Genomic DNA, 24,844 nt, shown 5'->3' with positions numbered 1-24,844 from the left:
AGTGCTTTCAACAAATCTATTATGGTGTTCGGTGTTTCAAGTGATGTGTTAGCTGATCACATTCGTTCTGTTGAGCCAGTGCAGGTGTGTGCTAGGGAAATGAGAAGTGCTAGATGAATATGATTTTGGTCTTGAAGACAGGTTTTGTGATGCACAAGATCTTAAACATGCACTGAGTAATATGACCAACCCTGATCCTCTTCTCCGTTTCTTCGATCTTTTGTTTAATTTCAATCCTGCAACCTATGCTAAAGCATCGGCAGCAGTCATGGCAGATGAAATGACAAATGACTATTCTGATGCTGATGATGAGCATTACATAAAGCGTGCATTCTATAATGCTTACACAATTATGCATGCAATAGAAATTCATCAAGAATACAAGATCTCATTAAAGCCAGAAGACTTCGGCTTCAGGCATGAGAATGAATGTTCAGTGCCTTCCACATCTTGGAAGACCCTGGAATCTCACTGGACAGTTGTCTGTTCATGAACCAAGTGTGCCAGATCAACTTGTCCTTGCAGGGCTGCTGCTGTCAAGTGTGTCAATTTCTGTAAGTGCAAGATAGGTGACTGCAAAAATCCAGTGGGTTAAAATATTGTTGGGGTTATTTAGTTATACATCCTATCTAATGAAAACGAATGAGGTCATTATCATCTGAACAATAAGAAGTCGTGTGCTTTGTGCAATGTATTTTGTTAGTCACTGAGATTTGAGGTCTTCACCCTAAGTGTTACCTAATTGCGAGAAGAAAAACTGAAGTCTTTTGGCTTTGATATCAGTAGGGATATACAAATTGTATGGCCTGGCTATAATCTTCTTCACTAACTGAAATGCTGAGGGGAATACACTCATGTCTCATTACATTAGGATTTTTAAAGGAGCAGAGATTCCATTGTTACATTCATAAGTTTAAACCTGTACAGTTTACTGCCTTAATCACGATATTTGGCAACTGTTGTGAAATTATACAATCAGAACATAACCCAGTTAGACTAATGATGATACCAGTCAATTCCTTAGTATCAAAAACGTACAGGTAGACACCAAAATTAACTTGTTATCTCGATTATTTAGGGTGTTAGAGCCATTTTACTGATTTCGGTAAAAATGGCATTTTGGGAGGTAGGGGTAACATTTCTTTATGTTAGGCCTCACTGTCACCATATGATACCTTGCATTAAAAAAATAAATAAAAAAAAATCTAGTTGTAGTTATAAGAGAACTATTTAAGGAAACTTTTGACCAATTTTGGCTGCATATTGAGTGAGTGAGGTGGTATTAAAGTTTGCATGATGTTTAAACTGAAAGTATTTTTTTTTTTTTAAACCAAAGTCGAGCTATTTTGTGTAGGTAAGTCATACAGAAAATGTGTTGTCTATGTGTCAACCTGTGAAATAAATGTAAATTTTAATTCCAAAGGTGATGCTTGGTCTGAAATTCCAAGAAATGTAAGATTTCCTTTTTTGGCGAAATGACGCCAAAGAATTATCATAAAGTGGCCTGTACAGAAAAAACGTACTTGGTTTGGAAGTGTTACCCAAACTTTTGGAGGCTCTAATGATGTGGATCAAGAGAATACCAGCTCTGGATGTAAAAGAGATATGTAGGCTACACAGACACTCCCCTACAGCCAGGACTACTAACATTTCCCACCCACCACACTCACCTTCCCACGCTTCTACTTATCCTGTTCTTCCACACCCACTCATCCACTCAACCCTTCCCACCCACTCCACCTGCCCTGCTCGCCCCAGCAATATGTCCTCTCATCCGACCTCTTGTGTACCTAATAATGATGGGTTGCAGAAGTTAAAAACTCAACGGTAATTGGTTAACATGTTTCCACCATGTTGACTTGATTATTTCTAACAGTTTAAGGATTTGAATTTCATAAGTATCAGACTTTACTGATCTACCAGAAGACCCGCCAACATGTCGTAAAAATACCCCCGCTAATACCAATACACCAGTCCTGTATGAGATAGCCCTAGCATGTATTCAGTATGGACGGTGGGTGTTAGCGCCGAAGAGGTGACATGTAGAGGTGTATGGTATGTAGGAGGACTACTGGGCCTTGAAAGCAGGGTGTGAAGCCTATGCCCAGAGTCGGTCACATAAAAAGAAAAAAAAAATATGAAGGTTTATATCCAAGGGGTGGTTGGGGATTATTGCTCACGTAATGCCACTCAGGGATGAGTGAGGTTGGTCACTCTCATCTTAAATGTCAGGACCACCTGCCTAGTCCCGGGCTCCTACGCTCCTCATGGGGCAACGTAGGACTGGATGATGGATGGATGGATGGATTTCTAATACTGCCACCACTTTAGCATCTGTAATCTACACATTTAGATTCGTCATAAAAGTTCCACATGCTAAAGTTATTTAGAGAGTTATCCCGTCCGATCAGCGAAGTTAAGCAACGTTGGGTCTGGTTAGTACTTGGATGGGTGACAGCCTGGGAACACCAGATGCTGTTGGCATCCCTACGTGTCAAGTGGGGTTGGTGGAGGATTAGTGCTCCTCCCTGTAAAACAATTAACTCTAAGCCCTTGACCACCCCGTGTGGGATACATGGCGTCTGGCAATGAATGAATGAAAAATGAATATATGGATCACCCTCGATTTGTATAGAGGATGGATAGACACAAACAGACATGCAAACAGACAGGCATATTCTCTCTCTCTCTCTCTCTCTTTCTCTCTCTCTCTCTCTCTCCTGTATATATCGGTAATTAAGGCACTCCAATCGGACTGAAAAAATATATTCACGGGGGAGGTGGAGGAGTGAACCCCGGCTGTCCCACATGCTATAAACTCTGGTCCACGTGAAGGTCTACTGCTCTGCAGAATTCCGTGTGCCATCATAAAAACTGTGGCGTTGTTTCCCGTGCGCGGGTAGCCTTGTGGGTTTCACTCTGCATGCGTAAACCGTGGCCGCAGTAAAGGCTTACCAGTGTGCAAAATCTTATGTTGTTAGATTTAAAAATATTTAAATGAAAACTGTCCTGCTTGGTCACTGCCCCCCCCCCCCGTCCGTTGGGGGAAGGGATGTTATCGGGGATATCAGTATGTCTAAACCGTGCCCAAAGTAAACGCCTACCAATAGGGATAGATCCTAGGCTAAAAACTATGGTCGTGCATAATGGTTTTGCCGGGATCCCAGAGGGCTGCCCACTCCCTTGCGAGGGGCGGCTATCGGTGGTTCCACTCTCCCAGAAACGTGGCCGGAGCGAATATGTTATTATGAAAAATTTCATATTCTTGAGTTAAAATATTTGGCCATGCATAATGCCTAAATAGCTCACTTGGTAAGCTGCTGTACTCACGCAGTTGCAAGTGCTGGTTCGAATCCTCCCCCCTGGGGGTAGGGGGGTTTCAAGAATACTCCCCCAGTATCCCTGCTTGTCATACGAGGCGACTAAAAGGGTTGGTGGTGGGTTAGTGCCCCACCCCGTAAAAAAAACTAACTAAAAAAGCGAACAAAGCGCCTCAGACCCGGACGGACCATATGTTGACGACTAAGGAATGGACGAAGGACATTCTTATGGTGCGAACGTGGAATGTGAGAGGAGTGAATGATGAAGTGAAAGAGAGAGAGATTGTTCAGGTGCTTGAGGATGCAAAAGTGGATATATGTGGATTGACTGAAACTAAATGGTAAGGTGAAAGGGTGAGAGAGTGGGAATATGGTTTAGGTTTATGTGCAGGAGTCAATGAAAATGAGAGGGCAAGAGAGGGAGTATGTCTGATGATAAGCAAGAAGTGGAAGGAGAATATAAGAGAGTATGGAACAGTGGGTGCAAGGATTGTATGGGTGAGAATGAAAGTAGGTATACAAGCGTGGGCGATTGTATGTGTGAATGCCCCGACAGAGGATCGAGTGGCAAGAGTGAAAGATGAGTTTAGGGCGAGTGTAGAAGCATGTATGGACAAGTTTGAGAGGAGCGAGAGAGTGCTGTTGATTGGAGACATGAATGGCAAAGTTGGGAATGTACGAGTGGATGGAGTGGTTGGTCAGTGGGGTGTGCCAGCTGACGTAGATGGGAATGGAAGTGCTTTGGTGGACATCTGTGCTTGTAAGGGGTTGGCAATAGCCAACACCTACTTTCGGCATAAGATGATCCACCGGTATACATGGAGAGTAATGAGGAGGATGGATGGTGAACTTGTTGAACGAAAGGCAATGATAGACTACGTGTGTGTGGATGAGCGAATGAGAAGACAAGTGTTGGATGCAAGAATGTGGAGAGGGTGGGGGAATGGAGTCTCGGACCATCACTTAGTGATGGCCAAGGTAGAGCTGCAAAGAAAGTGGTTGAGGAAACGAAGGGGAAGACAGGAGGAAGCAACTCCTGTGAGAAGAGTGGAGAAATTGCAAGATAGTGAGAAAATGACAGAGTATAAGAGCATAGTGGAAGAAAGACTGGGAAGGTATGAGCTAGAGCAGATGGAAGGGGTGGAAGATGTATGTAAGATATTCACGGAAGAGATAGGCGCAGCTTGTGAGGCGGTTTGTGGAGTGAGGAGGAGATGCAAGGGTGTGCAAGGGACAGCATGGTGGAATGATGAGGTGAAACGAGCTGTGGAACAAAAGAAGAAGGCATATAGTGAATGGTTAGCGAGTAGAGGTAGGGGAGAAGACGAGAGAGAGAAGAGAGAGGTATATGTGAGCAGAAGGGAGGTTAAGAGACTGGTGAAGGAGAGTAAAAAGAAAGTGGATGAGGAGTTTGGGAGGAATCTGAGTGTGAAATGGAGGGAAGGTAAGAAATTGTTTTGGAAGGAGGTAAAGAAAGTAAGGCAGTGTGAAAGGGGAAATAGTAGGGGAGTGAAAGATAGGAATAATAGATCGCTGATGGGGAAGAGAGAGAAACTGAGGAGATGGAAGGAGCACTTTGAGGATTTGTTGAATGTGGAGAGTGAAAGCAGTGCGAGTATAAGTGGCTGGGGAATGGCTGGGAAAAGAAGAGATGAGAGGAGGGAGGAAGCGATCAGTTGGGCAGAAGTCGTGGAAGCGATGAAGAATATTAAGTTGGGAAAGGCCCCAGGAATTGTTGGAGTGTGTGGTGAAATGCTTAGATATGGGGGTGAGATTGTTGTGGAGTGGATATGGAAGTTGTGTAGATTGGCTTGGGAAGAGGTAGGGTTCCAGAGGACTGGAAATCAGGTATAATTGTTCCTTTATACAAAGGAAAAGGAGAGAGAGAAGTATGTGGTAACCATAGGGGTATTTGCCTACTTAGTGTGACTGGTAAAATATATGGTAGAATACTCACTGATAGGGTTAGGCATATGACAGAGGAGCTAGTTGGAGAAGAACAAGGGGGATTTAGGAAGGGGAAAGAGTGTGTAGATCAGATATTGTTCTAAGATGTTTAGTGGAGAAGTATCTAGAGAAGGGAAGGAAAGTGTATGCTGCCTTCATGGACTTGGAGAAAGCTTATGACAGAATAGATAGGCAAGGTATGTGGAAGGTATTAAGAATATATGGAGTGGAGGGAAAATTGTTGAGTGCTGTGAAGAGTATGTACGAGGGAGCTAGGGTTACGGTGCGAGTGGATGGTGAGCTGAGTGAGTTCTTTGATCTCAATGTGGGACTGAAACAGTGTTGTGTGATGTCTCCATGGCTGTTTAATATATACATGGATGGGATTGTAAAGGAGGTGCAGGGTAGGGCAGTGGATGTGGGGGTGGCTCTAATGAATGAGGGTGAGATTTGGAAGCTTCCGGTGTTGCTGTTTGCTGATGATACAGTACTGTTGAGTGAAGATGAATGGGAGTTGCAAGGTTTGGTGAATGAATTTGGGACAGTGTGTAGGAGGAGGAATCTGAAAGTTAATGTAAACAAAAGTAAAGTTATGGTGTTTGAGAGGAATGAAGTCACAGAGTGTGCAGTGAGGTTGGATGGTGAGGATATGGAGAATGTGAGTGCATTCAAGTACTTGGGTAGTGTGATGAGTAAGGATGGAACTTTGGGGGATGAAGTGCGTGAAAGGGTACAGCAGGGAAGGAAGATTGTTGGTACACTGAAAGCAGTGATGAGAAATAGGGAGGTGAGTATGGAAGTTAAGAAGTCACTGCATGATAGCATTGTGATCCCTACCCTGACGTATGGAAGCGAGACATGGACCTTGCAAGAGGGGAACAAGTCAAGAGAGCAGTGGAAATGAGTTACTTGAGAGGAGCATGTGGAGTGACGTGGAGGGACAGGTTGACGAATGAAGAAGTGAAGGAACGCTGTGGGATGGATGTGGATGTGGTTGAGAAGATTAGGAGAAATACACTGAGGTGGTTTGGACATGTGAAGAGAATGGAGAATGAAAGACTGACTAAGAGGGTGTATGTAGGTGAGGTGGAGGGAGGGAGAGGGAGAGGTAGACCGAGGATGAGGTGGAGGGATGGAGTTGAGAGGTATATGAGGGAGGGGGGGTGAGTTGGGGGGAGGGTAGTCAAATGGTGGGTGACAGAGCGACTTGGAGGCGTTTTGTCTGCGGCCACCCTTTGCGGGATTAGGGCGTCGGGCTATAAATAGATAGATAGATAATGACTTTGTCCGAGACCACCGAAGGCCACCACTCCCCCTGTAGGGGGAGGCCCTTAGGGGTCCCACCATGCCTATTATCTGGCATGAGTATAGCTTTACAATTCTGAAAAAATTTGCGTTCTTTGTTAAAAAAAAAAAAAAATGGCCTTGCTTTACGGTTTAGGGTGGGACTCTTTCGGGAGTCCCACCCTGCCTGAAACCTGGCCAAGGAGAGAAAGGGGGGTGGGGGCGACCATTGTGCAAATTTTAGTTTCTGATATATTTCTCCCATAAGACCTGGGCCCCATTCTCCAAAAAAAAAGGACGGTAACTCAATGAGTGAGTCAGTGAGTGAGTGAAGGAGGGAGGGAGCGAGTGACAGAGATAAGCACTATATTTGGGCGCCCCTGTGTTTGCGTTAAAAAAAAAAAAGAAAACGGGGTGAGTACGGGGGATGGTGGGTGGTGGTGAGTGTTGTAGATTCACTAGTATGGGCTTGGCGGTGGTTTAAAGGAACACTTTCTCTAAACAGACCAGTATTAAAACAAGATAGTAAACACACACCACTTTCATTTACCATCTCACAGGGTAGGTTAGAACTACAAGCAGAGTAGTAGGGTGGATGAGAAATACGCTGGCAAAGTGCGCGCAGCGTGATGACTAAGTAAACATTGTCAGGGGCCGCGAGGCGTCGTCTTTTACTGAACTGAGTAACTCACCTACAGCCAGTCCTGGATCTGAATTTAGGGTCTGGCGGATCTCTGCACCGTCGTTCGTGATAACCCAGTTTGGATCTTGCTGGGAGGCTCCCTTGGGGTCTAGTGCCACAGTCGAGTACGTTCTGAAAGAGAATGCAGTACTTAATAATTTTTGTCCTCCTCTCAGGCATTATGAGAAATGTTCATGGCTCATCATCATCATTATCATCATCATCATCAGAGTCTGCGTCAGTCCTCTGCAGGATAAAGACCTCTCTCATCTTTTTTCACTCTTTTTCGGTTGGCTGTTCCATGCAATCCCAGCGAATCTCCGAATCTCATCTCGCCATCTCGTCTTCTGTAAGCCTCTTTCTCTCACTCTATCTCTGGGGTGTCACTCAGTTACCCTGGCTATCCATCTGTTATCTGTTTTCGCAAGGACAGACTTGCCCAAATCCATATATGCTTTTTGACTGTAGCGATTATGTCCTCTACTTTCGTCTGTTCTCTTATCCACGAAGCTCTGTTTTTATCTCTCAATGTGACCCCCAAAATAATCCTTTTTATTCCTCTTCGAACACTTCTAAATTTACGTTCTAAGGATTTTGTTAGGCTCCACGTTCCCATAAGTCAGAACAGGAAGGACACACTGATTATATAAACTTTTAGCATAATGGTAAATGCATATCCTTCATGTAGTTTCTGTACTTAGTTTGCCAAAAGTCCTCCATCTCATTCCTATTCTTCACTTGATTTCCTTGTCATGGACTGGGTCTGCCTAAACTGCTTCCCTAGCTATATGTATTCCTCAACACGTTTTAGTTCTTCATCTATTTTTGCTGGACAAGTACAAACGTGTCTGTTAAACATAACCTTCATCTTCACATTAATTTTCAAGCCGACCTTTTGACTCTCTCGGTCCAGGTCACCTATAATTTTTGTTATTTCTCCCCTGATTCACTGAAGACAACTAAGTCATCTGCAAATCTTAGATTATTCAATCGCTCACCATTTATGTTAATTCCTTTGTCATCCCAATGTAAATTTCTGAAAATGTCCTCAAGGCACGCAGTGATGATTTGGATGAAATTGTCTCCTTCTCTAACACCTTTCTTTATTGATATATTCTGGCTATCCTTATGGAGTTATATTGTGGCTGTGCTATCTTCATAAGATTTTCTGGTACTATAAGATAAGTTTCTTCAAGTTTACCTGATTAATGACCTGAATATGGCCTGTTGTCGAATAACCAATTCAAAATCCTGCCTGTTCTCGTGGCTAGTTTGCATCTATGGTTGAACTAATTCGATTTGTTTGGACCTTTGCGAAAACTTTGTATACAACAGGAAGAAGACTAACTGGACGGTAGTTCTATAGGTCTTTGATGTCACCATTTTAATGAAGCAGAATAACAGACGCATTTTTTCTCCATAGCTTTGACTTCTAAATATATCGTAAATAGCTTTGCTAGTACTTTTACTGCAAAGGCACCTGCATCCTTAATAAGATCAGCAGTGATGCCATCTTCACCTGCTGCTTTACTCCTCTTCATTGTTCTCAACATGTTCTTCATTCCATCTAATGTAACGCTGGGGATCACTGTCTACTGTTTGTCTAGCCTGAACTGACGCTTCGACCACGGTACTGTTACTGCAAAGGTCTGAATAAAATTCTAAGCTATTTTGACCAATTCATTTCCGTTGTTCGATACTTCTCCGTGAGTCTGTAAAAAAAAAAAAAAAAAAGTTTCTTCCTACACCAAGCCTCCGCTTGTTCGTCTTCAGGCTTCCTCCATTTCTTGTTTCTTCAATTCAGTCCATGTTAAACTTTCGAATATCTTCATTTTTTCTTGTTCATAGTTTCCATTATTTTAGTTAACGTTCTCTCATGTTTCTTCTCATCTTTAGATGCTTCCTGTGAATTCTCTGAGAGGTTGAGCTTGCTGCTGTTGTCTCGTGGTTTCCTGCCTCCTCTTTCTAAACTGCTTTTTTTTTTTTTTTCGTCCGTTTGTTATGTCGATTGTTACGTCATCCATCAACTGCTAGTACTCATTTTGAAATAACAGTCTAAATTCTGCTGCCGTCTTCTGTGGTAGGTGGAGGCGCTCACCATCCAACCACTCGATGTAGTGCCGTCAGGTGTCTGCCCTTTCCTCTCCTCCATCCTTCTTTCCTTCCATCCTCTTCTGTCTTTCTTTCCTTCATTCTTTCCTTGTCCTTCTGCCTACGGGTGACTTCACACTCCCTCTTCTGTCTTTCTTTCCTTCATTCTTTCCTCTTCCTTCTGCCTGTGGGTGACTCTACACTGAGTGACAAGCCAAATGGTTTCCTGTACACCAGGAAACCATTTACTACGCTGGGTGGTAACCATATAACCAAATTTTGGCACCTGGTGGTTTAGTGGGTAAGTACGGCGCCCCAGTCGGATTGAGCCGGTGAGGGTTTATATCCAAGGGATGGTTGGGGTTTATTGTTCATGTAATGCCACTCAGGGATGAGTGAGGCTGGTCACTCTAATCCTAAATGTTGCGACCAACTGCCTAGCCCCGGGCTCCTCGCTCCTCATGGGGCAATGTAGGATTGGATGATGGATGGATGGATGGATCTTCATTCCTACATTTCTGTAAGGCATGTCTGTCTCCTTTGGATTAGCCTCTCCCGTTCTCTTCTGAGATCTAGTACTATAGGCTTCTCACCATTCTGTGATCGCTTCATACATTTTCTTTGTTCAGTGCAACTACGTTTTTCACTGTACTGGCATGTGATTTGTAAGTGAGAATGAAAAATATTTCAGTTTTTGTTTCACCTTTAAAGTCCACTTCCTACTTTTTTTTTTTTTTTCAGAACCTATTCATCACTCTCACACTGTTCCTTTCAGCAAATTCCACTAGCATGTCGCCTCTTGCATTCTGAATACCAATTCCAAAATCCCCTACTGCAGTGTCACCAGCTCTTTTCTTGCCAACCTTGGATTAAAATCTCCCTTCACAAATGTATACTGGGTCCTGTGCTTATCCATTGCTTCCTCTACGTCTTCACAGAATTTTCTACTTCCTCCTCATCATAGGCTGATGTTAGTGCATAGATCTGAATTAACATCATGTATCTCGTTCAGTTTTATTATTACGCCTGCTACTCTCTCATTTCGCTAATACTAATGAATTCTTCAATATTTTAAGTATTTGTTAACCAGAAATCCTACACCATATGCCTTTCCTTATTTGCGTCTGTAGCGCAGTACGTGACCAACAGACAATTCAGTGAATGCCTCACCTGGTCTTCTTACCTCGCTATGACCTATGATATCCTAATTAACATTTCACAGTTCTTCAAGAATGGGCTTATTTTTAAAAAATGCTGAATTGAAAAGTTTAGAATATGAGAAACACTTATGCACAGATTTTAGTGATTATGATGTAGCATTTGCCTTGCTTGAGACAACGGCAGTGGTGAGAGCAGTTATTTGAGGATACAGTGTACTGCAGAAGGGACGTAAGCTAAAATGCTAGAGGACATTAAAAAGATTTCATTGCTAAGAATAAGCAGAAAATACCAGTACAGAATGGTATTAAACAAAATGACACAATCTCATATAAGTTAAATTAGGAAGGCAAAGGAATGAACATCAATGGTGAGCGGTTGAAGAGTTTTCGAAGACAGTCTTTAGGGGAGGATCTACAAGATGTTATAGTTAACCTGAACTCGGAGACTGCGAAAGTTGGCTTTAAAATGAGTACGAAGAAAACGATGATTATGATTAACAGACACGTTCGGCCCTCCCAGTAATAATGGGAGATATCACTGTAAAATGTGTTGAAAAATACGTATATTTAGGGCAGGCTATCCAGGCAGTTCCACTTGAAGGCTACAAAATCAAGGAACGAATATGGGATGAAGACTTCCGATAAACTACGTAACTACTGTAGATGAGGTGTAAGTGACGCAACTGTCCTTGTGTCAAACGAGATGGTTATATAATAGCACACACTGTTCTAATTACAGATCGGAAACGTGCAGTCTATCAAAATCGTTGGAGCGTAAACTTATGAGTGCTAAAAGAAGAACAGAAATACTGACGTTACGTATCACATGGAGAGATCACTATTAAAAGCACTAGATGCGGGAGAATCAGTGCCTTTCAGGCAATGCCTTTGGTGTGGTATCGTGTCATGCGGACGGGTGATTTTATGTGATGGGTTATGAGAGGGTGGTAATGGTATGGTATGGTGTAATGTGGTATCGTGTGACTGTGTTAAAGTCGCTAACTCTACAGACGTAAAACACCTCGCGTCCGAATATTGTTCATGAGAGACTGATGGACAGAGCGGCTTCCAAAGATGCTCCTGGATCTAAAAGGAGATTGTCCTTTATGAGGAAGCAGACGAAATAATCACTATAATCAGGAAGGAAAACTTGATGTCTTCAGGCCACATGTTTCGTTGAGCGGATAACAGAGAAAGAGCCATAGTTACAGAGTGGCAGCGCCGAGATGGAGTGAGAGGAAAAGGCAGACAGAGAATAAGATGGAGTGAAGAAAATCTGAGATTAAGTGGAGAAAGGTGGCAAAGGTCTTCGTACTGCATCACAATGAAGACTTGTTGGTTATACGAGTGATTATATATATATATATATATATATATATATATATATATATATACAGTATACATATATATATATATATAGATAGATAGATAGATAGATATAGATAGATAGATAGATAGATATATGCTTAGAATGGTTGCTGATACGAGGGCCGTGAGAGGACGATGTGGAGGTTTATCAGGTCATATGACTGGTATGCAAGATCAAGCTGAGAGGAGTGAGGTGGACCAAAAGAGAGAGGAGCAGTCAGGGAGAAAGACTGAAAGTCGAGAAGCTGAAAATCAAAGAAATGGCAGATGAATACAGGACTAAAGTAGGGGAAGAGTTAGAAGCAGTGAACTGGAATGAAATGGGTCTGGACAACCCGTGGAATGCATATAGGGATTCCTTAGTTAGGAATACTAAAGCGGTGTGTGGTGTGGCAAGAGTAACAACAAAGAAGAAAAGTACGGCATGGTGGGATGAAGAGGTTAAGACAGCAGTGGAGGAAAGGAGGAAGTGGCTACAGTGGTTACGGGACAGGGGTTCAATTGAAATAAGAACTGAGTATATGGAGAGCAAGAAGCACGTAAAGAGATTAATGAAGAGGAAAAAGTAGGAGGTAAATGATGATCTAGGAAGAAAAATGAATGAAACTACTCTGAAAATAGGAAGTAATTCTGGAAAGAGGAAATGCAGAAGTGAAAGCGGAAAGAAATGTGAAGGTGTGAAGGATGTTGGTGGTAGATTATTAACGCATGGGGATGAAGTAAAGACCAGATGGAAAGAATATTTTAAAACCATGATGAATGGGAATAGAGAAAGCAAAGCCACTGTAAACATGATTGGTTTTGGGGGTGTGCAGAAAAAGAATGCAATGACACTCGCATAGGTGAAGAGCCCTGTGAAGCGGCTGAAAAATGGGAAAGCACCTGGGGCTGATGAGGTGTATGCAGAGCTGATTAAGTTTAGGAATGGCAGAGGATGTGTGGACCAAATATTTGCAGAGAGACTGATAGTATAGAAGGCTTGTGAGAAGGATTATACAAGGTGTTTATGGCATTCATGGATCTGGAAAGAGCATACGACAAAGCAGACAGAGAAGGATTGTGGGAGGTTTTGCGCATGTAAGGTGTAGATGGTAAGCTGCTAGGTACCGCCAAGAGTTTTTATGATGGTAGTGAGGCATGTGTAAGGGTTAATGGGCATCTAAGTGAATGGTTCACGATTGGTGTGTGCGTGCGACAAGGTTGTGTATTGTCCCTATGGTTGTCCAGTATATATATATATATATATATATATATGGGGTGATGAGAGAAGTAAAAAAAAGATTAATGGAGAGGGGGATGGCGTTGGTAATGAATGGTGATGGATGGAATATCTCAAAATTGATGTATGCTGATGATGCAGTACTACTTGCAAGTATCGGACAAGAACTTGGTAGAATAGCGCAGAGTTTTGCTGATGTCTGTGAGAGTCGTGCCTTGAAGGTAAGTGTAGAAAAAAGTAGTGATGGTTATTGAGAGAGAAGGTGACTCCCAGAGCGAAGCTACAGTGAATGGAGAGAGACTGGAATTGGTTAGATTGTTCAAATACCTAGGTACAATGATAGAAAAGAGAAGAAAATGTGCAAAAAGAGTGGAAAGTAGAGTGACACAAGGAAGGAAAGTAGCTGGTGCAATGAAGGCCTTGATAGGAAACAGAGGCTTGAGTGTTGCAGCTGCACGAGGCTTACCTGAAGGAGTGTTAGTGCCAACTTTAACAGACCTGTATGGATGTGAGATTATGGTGTGGGATGAAAATGAAAAGTCAAGAGTGAGAGCAGTGGAGATGGGACTGGTGAGGAATGTATGTTGAGTACAGAGAGTGGATAGGATACGAAATAATGTGATTCGTGAAAGATGTGGAGTGAGGAAGTCTGTGGACACCAGAATCGAAGAGAGAGTACTGAGATGGTATGGTCATGTGGAGGGAATGGATAACAATAGAGTGGTGAAAAAGGTATATCTGAGCTAGTTTGAAGGAGGGAAGAAGCAAGGTAGGCCTAGGAGAAGAGGGATATGGTGGATGAGTGTGGGAGGAAGAGAGGTTTGGAAGTCGGTGAGGCTAGGGGACTGACGAGAGATCGGGCTGGCTGGATGAATACTGTGAGGAGAAGTGCATGATCAGAGATTTGGCACCCCTTTTTAACGTGACAGCATCTGGACTGACTCTGTCGGATACGTTTATGTGAAGCTACAGAAAGGTGGAATGTTTTTGGCGCATCAGATGGAGTCAGGATTCAGAGGGCTTGAATGGTGAGCGAATGGAAGCGTGGCCCATTGAATTGGGTAAATTTGAGCTGCCTGGACATTGGTACTCCACACCCTGCCCTAAGGTGGGAAACGAGGTCCGGATGATGATGATGATGATTATATATATATATATATATATATATATATATATATATATATTATATATATATATATATATATAATATATATATCCCATTAGCGGCTATTTTCAAAATTTAATAAAGAAGGGGACCCAGGGGAAGGGACCTATGAGCTTCGCGACTATGAGCCGACAGGCAGAGGGCGGTACGTCTAGTACCCTTCCAGCAAAATCCCTCGCACAGGTATTCTGGGAGCCAATGGGATATATATATATATTGTTACGGTGGCGCCAGCCCGGGGCTATTACAAAAAAGACAACAAGTCAGCCTTAGATGATCGGCCTCCACTGCGTTGCAAAAATAACGCAGACCCCGGCACTGACACTCCGCAAACTAGAGAAAAACTGCGCAACGGAAAAACTAAAACGCAACACTCTGTACTTTGGTAATAAAACGGAACAGCCTACCTATAGATCTAGCCTACTATCGTCACTACCGGAAGTAATACCGCCCGAGACAGTATACAGGAACACCTCCCACTTACTTCCGGTGGTGACGACTTTCTACTTAACCCGTGTCCAAGGGGGAACGCAGTTAATAGCTCACGATGGTTCTCACTAGCCTTGAGCAAAGAGATGGGATTAACTGTGTAGGGGTTAGGGGTGTGTGTGTGTATGTACGTGTGTTGGGGAACGTTAACAAAGGCAGCGAGAAGACCACGGTGAGCCAAACTGGCCCTCCAAAGACAACACGGTTACAAAAACAAAATAAAATAACTACTTCCCTCAGTCAGCAACAAAAGAATAAAAATAAACTTAAATGAAAACGCCAGCTCGGCATAAAAATGACTGGGGAGAGAGAGACTGTGCACACACGCACGATACGGAAGCTAGCTGGGAAGATACTGGCCTACTGCTAGGCTCGTGTTCAGCCAAGCGCGAACGCATGAATCAATTAATAAGAACTTAAATTCGTGCCCCTCTCTCTCTACAATAAATTGGTACTTCTAATGCAAGCAAAACATCATTAAATATACTGGTAGCTCACATAAGACAATCAAAATAATCAAATGCATTCTCAGCATGGTATTAAATAAAATTGCCCTCAGTGGCAGGAACGAAAGAAACAAAAGAACTTGTAGCACTCGCTAATATAAACTCCGCGAATGACACGGATACATACTGCATAATCCCCCTAGCCCAGCTGCAACGGCTGCATCCGTGGGAACGGAAAGGCGGACAGCGTAACACGCCCTTCCCCAAGGGAAAATTTTGAGCCCTGGATCAAAATTTTCGAATCATGACCCTGACCCCTCCCTGGACAATCAGCAATTACGTTATCAGTCCCTTTAATATGCCTAACTTCTAAATTGTACTCTTGCAAAAGCAAACTCCAGCGGGTCAAACGCTGGTTCTTAAATTTAAACTTGTTCAAAAACTGCAGGGGATGATGGTCTGAATAAATCTTGATCACAGGGCCAAAAGGGGGCAGGTAGACAGCAAAGTGTTGTAGGGCCAGGATAATCGCTAATAACTCCTGCTCTATGACAGAGTAGTTCTTCTGGGCTCTATTAAACTTCTTTGAGAAGTATGATATGGGATGTTCAACCTGGCCCTCATCCGGCTGCATCAGCACTGCTCCTACCCCTACTTGGCTAGCATCAACTGCCAGCACAAAAGGTTTGTCAAAATCTGGTGCACGCAATATAGGGTGGTGGCACAGCAGAGACTTAACAGTAGTAAAAGCTTGCTCACACTCGGCTGTCCACTGCCACTTCTTATCCTTGCGCAATAAGTCAGTAAGAGGGGCAAGCACTGTGGAGTAATTCCCAATAAATCGTCTGTAATAGCCGATCATGCCCAAAAATCGCTGGAGGGCACGGCGACACTGGGGTGCTGCAAAGTTGGAAATGGCATCCACCTTAGCCCGAGGTGGAGCCACTTGCCCATGTCCCACAACAAATCCAAGGTACTGGACCTTAGCACGTACGAACTCGCACTTGTCCAAGTTGACTACTAAGCCAGCTTCCTCCAACCGCTTAATGAGCATTTCCACATGATCAAGGTGCTCCTCCCACTTGGTGTCATACACAATGACATCATCGATGTAAACGACACAATTAGGTATGCCATCCACCACTTTATCCATAAGCCTCTGGAAAGTGGCTGGAGCATTCTTCAATCCATAAGGCATCACCTGGCACTGATATACTGCACCACTGACAACAAAGCTAGCCACTTGTTTAGCCCGTTCCGTCAGCGGGACCTGCCAGTATCCTTTTACTAAGTCAAGCTTGGTGATATAAGTGGCATTTCCCACCTTGTCCACGGAGTCATCGACCCGAGGCAAGGGATAAGCATCGGTCTTAGACAGTGAGTTAACTTTCCGGAAGTCCACACACAACCTAACCTTCCCATCTGGCTTCGGCTGCAAGGTAACTGGTGAACTCCACTCACTGAAACTCCTCTTGATCAATCCATGGTCCAACATATACTTGATCTCATTATCGAGAGCTTTCTGTCTGATAGGGTTGATGCGGTAGGGAGCTAATTTTACAGGCTTACTATCCCCAACGTCAATGTCATGAGTAGCCCAAGTTGTCAATCCCGGTGAATCTCCAAAAACTTTCGGATGTTTCCATAATCTGTTGCACAGCTCTTCTCGCTTTACTGGCTCAAGGTGTCGCAATTTCTCCACCAGAGCTGCATAACCATTGCCCTCCCATAGGTCAGCTGGTAACATCTCACCACGACTAAACACTTCCTCCTGCTCCTCCAACTCACTACCAACCACCAAAACTACAGGAGCGCTCTTATCCCTGGTTCCCTCAACGTCCACTCCAAAGTCACCTTCCAGGAACTGTGGCTGTAACCCTGGTCCACTACTCACATTACCGGCACCAACAGCTCCCTTCACAGCACGTCCCTTTGATGCCACGTCCTCTCTTTCCCGTCCTTCACATCCCAGGTGAGAGACATCAGCAGTCATCCCACAGTGAGAATCAACTGGGCGGTAGTATGGCTTCAACATATTAATGTGGCACAACTGAGTACTCTTCCGCCTATCTGGGGTAACAATTAGATAGTCAAGTTCCCCAACTCTCTTCTTCACAATATAAGGACCACTGAATCTAGCCGCCAGAGGTTTTCCTTGCATGGGCAGCAGTGCCAAAACTTCATCTCCTTGCTTAAACTCATGACTTCTGACCTTCTTATCGTAATGAGCCTTCATTTTCGCTTGAGCCCCGATTAGATGGTCACGGGCAAGCTCTAAAGCGCAATGCAGTCTCTCCCGAGTGCGGCAGACATAGTCAAGCATGGATTCCTGGTTGCCAGATTTGTTGTTACTCCAGGCCTCTCGCACCACATCCAAGGGACCACGAACTCTGTGCCCAAACACTAACTCATTGGGTGAAAACCCTAACGACTCAGTTGGTACCTCTCTCACTGCAAACATAACAAAGGGTACCGCTAGGTCCCAATCCTTTCCACTATCATAGCAGAAGGTGCGCAGCATGGTCTTTAAGGTCTGATGATGCCTCTCCAGGGCACCTTGTGACTGCGGATGGTAGGCACTGGACAAAATGTGTTTGATGCCCAACTCTGTCATTGTCTGCTTAAATAAATTAGATGTAAAATTTACTCCACGGTCTGACTGCAACTCCTTGGGCAGGCCAAAATGAGTAAAGAACAGGATAAGTTGCTTGACTACTGACTTCGCCTGCATGCTTCTGATTGGTATAGCCTCTGGGTATCGCGTTGTAACATCCATTATGGTTAACAAATACTTGTTTCCAGCAGAAGTAGGAGGTAAAGGACCCACGATATCAATGATTACCCGGGTAAACGGAGGTTCAACTGCAGGAATGGGAGTCAAAGGGGCCACAGGAAGAACTTGATTAGGCTTGCCCACTATCTGACACGTGTGACAGCCCTTGATGTACGCAGCAACTTGTCCCGGCATACTTGGCCACCAAAAGTTATATCTTAAGCGCTGCACTGTCTTTCTGTTTCCCAAGTGACCTGCTAAAGGTCCCTCATGTGCTAACTGTATTAACGGCACCCTATACTGCACAGGCACCACCACCTGCACTAACTCACCCACTCCTCCATCCACCGTGGCGCCAGTGGGCGTCCATCGGCGATGTAAAACATTGTCTTTAATCAGGAACTCCTCCTTACCACACTCCATACTTCTTTCTTCCCCTACTCGAGCAAACAAGGGCTTTAATGTTACATCCTCCTGTTGCTTCACCCTCAATTCTGCTGGCCTAACACCCGCCAGCTCTACTGAGGACTGAGATAAGGGACTGGTCGGGACACTGGATTGCGAAGGGCGATCAATCTCAGCGTCACCTCTAGTACACTTGACAGGGGAGGAATGTCAGACTCCACACTGACATCATCACCTCTACCCTCAACAGTGACACTCTGTTCCTCAGGCGCGTTTGACGGTGGTCCTGCATCCCCGCAGTCGACCCCAGCGTCCTGAAATTCTAATTCAGTCGATGGGCTGGGTTCAGTCTCCACACAGACACACTCAGCACCACCTCTAGTGTCCTGAGTGGGAAGTGGGGCGGCACCCATGCACGCATTCCCACTCTCCTCACCCACCACAGCAACACTCTGCTCACTAGGTTCCTCCATTGGTGGCCCTGCCTCACCACAGTCGACCCCAAGAACCTGTGACTTCACCAGTTCTTCCTCCCGGGCTGCAACCTGTGCCATAGATCTTGTAATTGCACAGACCGGGAACATGGCTTCCACTTCTGCATCAACTTCAATACCAATTTCTGGGGCGTCAAAACACTTCTCTGCCACAACAACTGGTGGGGGAAGAGATGGAAATACTTTCTCCCCAGCCAGGTCGTTCCCCAGCAGAAAATCAATCCCCTCTACTGGCATTACATCAGCAACAGCTACTTGAGCTGCAGCCTGAACAATGGGGCAATCGAGTTCCACATGAACATAATCATAGTATTCATCTGAGTTCATGCCTCTACACAGCACATACTTCCCTGAGTTTACAGGCCCTCCAGTCACGTTTCTGCACACAGACTGTTGTGCACAGGTATCACGAGCCACAGTAACTGGATAACTGATCCCATGAATTTTCACTGTGCCGTGACATATAAAAGGTTTACACCAGTCTAGGGACGATTTCTGAGGCAGTTCATCCGGAGGTGGCGTAGCATGTTGGGTAACCTTTTCAGCCTGAGCTGGCAGCGAGCACAGCCGGCTGCACTCCAGCTTTCCACAGACTTCTCCCTCACCGCTACCACTCTCCCAACTCCTCTCGTTCACCTGACTCGAACCTACAATTAGTGCCACTGGTTTGGCATTTTGGGAGGCCTTCCACTTAGGGCAGTTAGGCTTGATGTGCCCACTCTGTTTGCAAAAGTAACAAACTAGCTTTGAACTGGATACAGGGCTCTTTCTCCCAGAATTCTTTTTCTCCTCTGAACTTCCCTTGGACTGATTCACGGGAGATTTATCCCAGGCAGGGCCACTCACAGTCCTCTCCCTGGAATACTGAAAATTAGTATACTTGACCCCCATACTCCGCAAGGCAAACACCCGGTCATCAGCCCACGTCGCTGCTTCCTTCACGGTCTTAAATCTCTTCTCCCTAATTTTAACACCAATTTCTTTGTCAGCCATGTTGGTAAAATGTTCCATCAAAAGCAGTTCACGCACCTCGTTATACGAAGTGGCGCTCTCACTCAGCAACCACTCGTCTAACCTCTCCTCCAGATACCTAGCGTAGGCGATATAGGTGTCAGCAGGCCTTTTCCGAGCACCACGGAACAACAACCGATAAGCCTCTGGTCTAAGTTCATATGCCTTCAGGATGGCTGTTTTAAATTCATCATAATCATCTACATCCTCAGGGCTCAACCTATTATACACTTCCAAGGCTTTTCCCTTCAGCACATTAGATACCAACCCCACCCAGCGCTGCCTTGGCCACTCAAACTCCCTAGCCTTCTTCTCAAACCTGACAAACCATTCTGTCACCTTCAACTCATCAAATGCTGGCACTAATTTTAGACTCCTTGAGAACCAACTCTCCCTATCCTCTGCACGGCCTGAGGTTTGGGTATAAGTAGGTCTATTAGCAGTCAGCTCCAAGCGAGTCTTCTCCAGCTCAAATCGCATTTTTTCACGCTGCAACTCCATCTCCCTCTCTTCTTTCTCTCTGGCACGCTGCATCTCCCTCTCTTCTTTTTCACGCTGCATTTCCATCTCCATCTTTTTCAACTCCAACTGCAACTGAGCCTCCGGTGACAAGGCTCCAGGGTATATGGGAGTGGAATGAACAACTCCAGGGAAAGCACCAGACATCCCTGGGGGAACTGCTCTAAACTGGCTCGGCGGCATCATAGATGGTAATAGTGGGGTAGCGAAACGAGGCATTTCAGCACCATAGTCAAACTCAGGGCTCACACGGGGAGTACCTTTGCTATGTGCCTCTCGTTGTTCCATATCCACAGGTGACTCAGCACGTACGCGATCTGGTGTAGACACGCGTGACTCCATGGCGACAAATCAATGGCAGTACTAAATAATGAAATACTAATGCTGACTGAGAAACTACACACACATCAACTTCACCTCAAAGCACAGAGAACGCCAAGGTAACGATATCCTAGCAAGAAGAAGGCACTGTTAGGATATCCTGATGCGAGGTCGCCACTGTTACGGTGGCGCCAGCCCGGGGCTATTACAAAAAAGACAACAAGTCAGCCTTAGATGATCGGCCTCCACTGCGTTGCAAAAATAACGCAGACCCCGGCACTGACACTCCGCAAACTAGAGAAAAACTGCGCAACGGAAAAACTAAAACGCAACACTCTGTACTTTGGTAATAAAACGGAACAGCCTACCTATAGATCTAGCCTACTATCGTCACTACCGGAAGTAATACCGCCCGAGACAGTATACAGGAACACCTCCCACTTACTTCCGGTGGTGACGACTTTCTACTTAACCCGTGTCCAAGGGGGAACGCAGTTAATAGCTCACGATGGTTCTCACTAGCCTTGAGCAAAGAGATGGGATTAACTGTGTAGGGGTTAGGGGTGTGTGTGTGTATGTACGTGTGTTGGGGAACGTTAACAAAGGCAGCGAGAAGACCACGGTGAGCCAAACTGGCCCTCCAAAGACAACACGGTTACAAAAACAAAATAAAATAACTACTTCCCTCAGTCAGCAACAAAAGAATAAAAATAAACTTAAATGAAAACGCCAGCTCGGCATAAAAATGACTGGGGAGAGAGAGACTGTGCACACACGCACGATACGGAAGCTAGCTGGGAAGATACTGGCCTACTGCTAGGCTCGTGTTCAGCCAAGCGCGAACGCATGAATCAATTAATAAGAACTTAAATTCGTGCCCCTCTCTCTCTACAATAAATTGGTACTTCTAATGCAAGCAAAACATCATTAAATATACTGGTAGCTCACATAAGACAATCAAAATAATCAAATGCATTCTCAGCATGGTATTAAATAAAATTGCCCTCAGTGGCAGGAACGAAAGAAACAAAAGAACTTGTAGCACTCGCTAATATAAACTCCGCGAATGACACGGATACATACTGCATAATCCCCCTAGCCCAGCTGCAACGGCTGCATCCGTGGGAACGGAAAGGCGGACAGCGTAACACGCCCTTCCCCAAGGGAAAATTTTGAGCCCTGGATCAAAATTTTCGAATCATGACCCTGACCCCTCCCTGGACAATCAGCAATTACGTTATCAGTCCCTTTAATATGCCTAACTTCTAAATTGTACTCTTGCAAAAGCAAACTCCAGCGGGTCAAACGCTGGTTCTTAAATTTAAACTTGTTCAAAAACTGCAGGGGATGATGGTCTGAATAAATCTTGATCACAGGGCCAAAAGGGGGCAGGTAGACAGCAAAGTGTTGTAGGGCCAGGATAATCGCTAATAACTCCTGCTCTATGACAGAGTAGTTCTTCTGGGCTCTATTAAACTTCTTTGAGAAGTATGATATGGGATGTTCAACCTGGCCCTCATCCGGCTGCATCAGCACTGCTCCTACCCCTACTTGGCTAGCATCAACTGCCAGCACAAAAGGTTTGTCAAAATCTGGTGCACGCAATATAGGGTGGTGGCACAGCAGAGACTTAACAGTAGTAAAAGCTTGCTCACACTCGGCTGTCCACTGCCACTTCTTATCCTTGCGCAATAAGTCAGTAAGAGGGGCAAGCACTGTGGAGTAATTCCCAATAAATCGTCTGTAATAGCCGATCATGCCCAAAAATCGCTGGAGGGCACGGCGACACTGGGGTGCTGCAAAGTTGGAAATGGCATCCACCTTAGCCCGAGGTGGAGCCACTTGCCCATGTCCCACAACAAATCCAAGGTACTGGACCTTAGCACGTACGAACTCGCACTTGTCCAAGTTGACTACTAAGCCAGCTTCCTCCAACCGCTTAATGAGCATTTCCACATGATCAAGGTGCTCCTCCCACTTGGTGTCATACACAATGACATCATCGATGTAAACGACACAATTAGGTATGCCATCCACCACTTTATCCATAAGCCTCTGGAAAGTGGCTGGAGCATTCTTCAATCCATAAGGCATCACCTGGCACTGATATACTGCACCACTGACAACAAAGCTAGCCACTTGTTTAGCCCGTTCCGTCAGCGGGACCTGCCAGTATCCTTTTACTAAGTCAAGCTTGGTGATATAAGTGGCATTTCCCACCTTGTCCACGGAGTCATCGACCCGAGGCAAGGGATAAGCATCGGTCTTAGACAGTGAGTTAACTTTCCGGAAGTCCACACACAACCTAACCTTCCCATCTGGCTTCGGCTGCAAGGTAACTGGTGAACTCCACTCACTGAAACTCCTCTTGATCAATCCATGGTCCAACATATACTTGATCTCATTATCGAGAGCTTTCTGTCTGATAGGGTTGATGCGGTAGGGAGCTAATTTTACAGGCTTACTATCCCCAACGTCAATGTCATGAGTAGCCCAAGTTGTCAATCCCGGTGAATCTCCAAAAACTTTCGGATGTTTCCATAATCTGTTGCACAGCTCTTCTCGCTTTACTGGCTCAAGGTGTCGCAATTTCTCCACCAGAGCTGCATAACCATTGCCCTCCCATAGGTCAGCTGATAACATCTCACCACGACTAAACACTTCCTCCTGCTCCTCCAACTCACTACCAACCACCAAAACTACAGGAGCGCTCTTATCCCTGGTTCCCTCAACGTCCACTCCAAAGTCACCTTCCAGGAACTGTGGCTGTAACCCTGGTCCACTACTCACATTACCGGCACCAACAGCTCCCTTCACAGCACGTCCCTTTGATGCCACGTCCTCTCTTTCCCGTCCTTCACATCCCAGGTGAGAGACATCAGCAGTCATCCCACAGTGAGAATCAACTGGGCGGTAGTATGGCTTCAACATATTAATGTGGCACAACTGAGTACTCTTCCGCCTATCTGGGGTAACAATTAGATAGTCAAGTTCCCCAACTCTCTTCTTCACAATATAAGGACCACTGAATCTAGCCGCCAGAGGTTTTCCTTGCATGGGCAGCAGTGCCAAAACTTCATCTCCTTGCTTAAACTCATGACTTCTGACCTTCTTATCGTAATGAGCCTTCATTTTCGCTTGAGCCCCGATTAGATGGTCACGGGCAAGCTCTAAAGCGCAATGCAGTCTCTCCCGAGTGCGGCAGACATAGTCAAGCATGGATTCCTGGTTGCCAGATTTGTTGTTACTCCAGGCCTCTCGCACCACATCCAAGGGACCACGAACTCTGTGCCCAAACACTAACTCATTGGGTGAAAACCCTAACGACTCAGTTGGTACCTCTCTCACTGCAAACATAACAAAGGGTACCGCTAGGTCCCAATCCTTTCCACTATCATAGCAGAAGGTGCGCAGCATGGTCTTTAAGGTCTGATGATGCCTCTCCAGGGCACCTTGTGACTGCGGATGGTAGGCACTGGACAAAATGTGTTTGATGCCCAACTCTGTCATTGTCTGCTTAAATAAATTAGATGTAAAATTTACTCCACGGTCTGACTGCAACTCCTTGGGCAGGCCAAAATGAGTAAAGAACAGGATAAGTTGCTTGACTACTGACTTCGCCTGCATGCTTCTGATTGGTATAGCCTCTGGGTATCGCGTTGTAACATCCATTATGGTTAACAAATACTTGTTTCCAGCAGAAGTAGGAGGTAAAGGACCCACGATATCAATGATTACCCGGGTAAACGGAGGTTCAACTGCAGGAATGGGAGTCAAAGGGGCCACAGGAAGAACTTGATTAGGCTTGCCCACTATCTGACACGTGTGACAGCCCTTGATGTACGCAGCAACTTGTCCCGGCATACTTGGCCACCAAAAGTTATATCTTAAGCGCTGCACTGTCTTTCTGTTTCCCAAGTGACCTGCTAAAGGTCCCTCATGTGCTAACTGTATTAACGGCACCCTATACTGCACAGGCACCACCACCTGCACTAACTCACCCACTCCTCCATCCACCGTGGCGCCAGTGGGCGTCCATCGGCGATGTAAAACATTGTCTTTAATCAGGAACTCCTCCTTACCACACTCCATACTTCTTTCTTCCCCTACTCGAGCAAACAAGGGCTTTAATGTTACATCCTCCTGTTGC

General features: G+C 45.0%; 1 protein-coding gene across 1 annotated transcript in view; it reads right to left on the bottom strand.

Annotated features, from left to right (window-relative positions):
• LOC145415623 (cartilage oligomeric matrix protein-like) overlaps nt 1-24,844 on the bottom strand; it is a 108,812-nt gene that overhangs the window by 28,881 nt on the left and 55,087 nt on the right. The window contains exon 8 of the mRNA XM_080284844.1: nt 7,244-7,365. Within this exon, the coding sequence (XP_080140970.1) occupies nt 7,244-7,365 (122 nt within the window). The remainder of the gene's footprint in view (nt 1-7,243; nt 7,366-24,844) is intronic.

This window comes from Coenobita brevimanus, chromosome 103 (genome assembly GCF_032717465.1).
Source record: "Coenobita brevimanus isolate Jiangsu-jjx chromosome 103, ASM3271746v2, whole genome shotgun sequence".
Lineage (NCBI taxonomy): Eukaryota > Metazoa > Arthropoda > Malacostraca > Decapoda > Coenobitidae > Coenobita > Coenobita brevimanus.
Note: the sequence above shows the minus strand (reverse complement) of the source record. Positions and strands in the feature narration are given on the sequence as shown.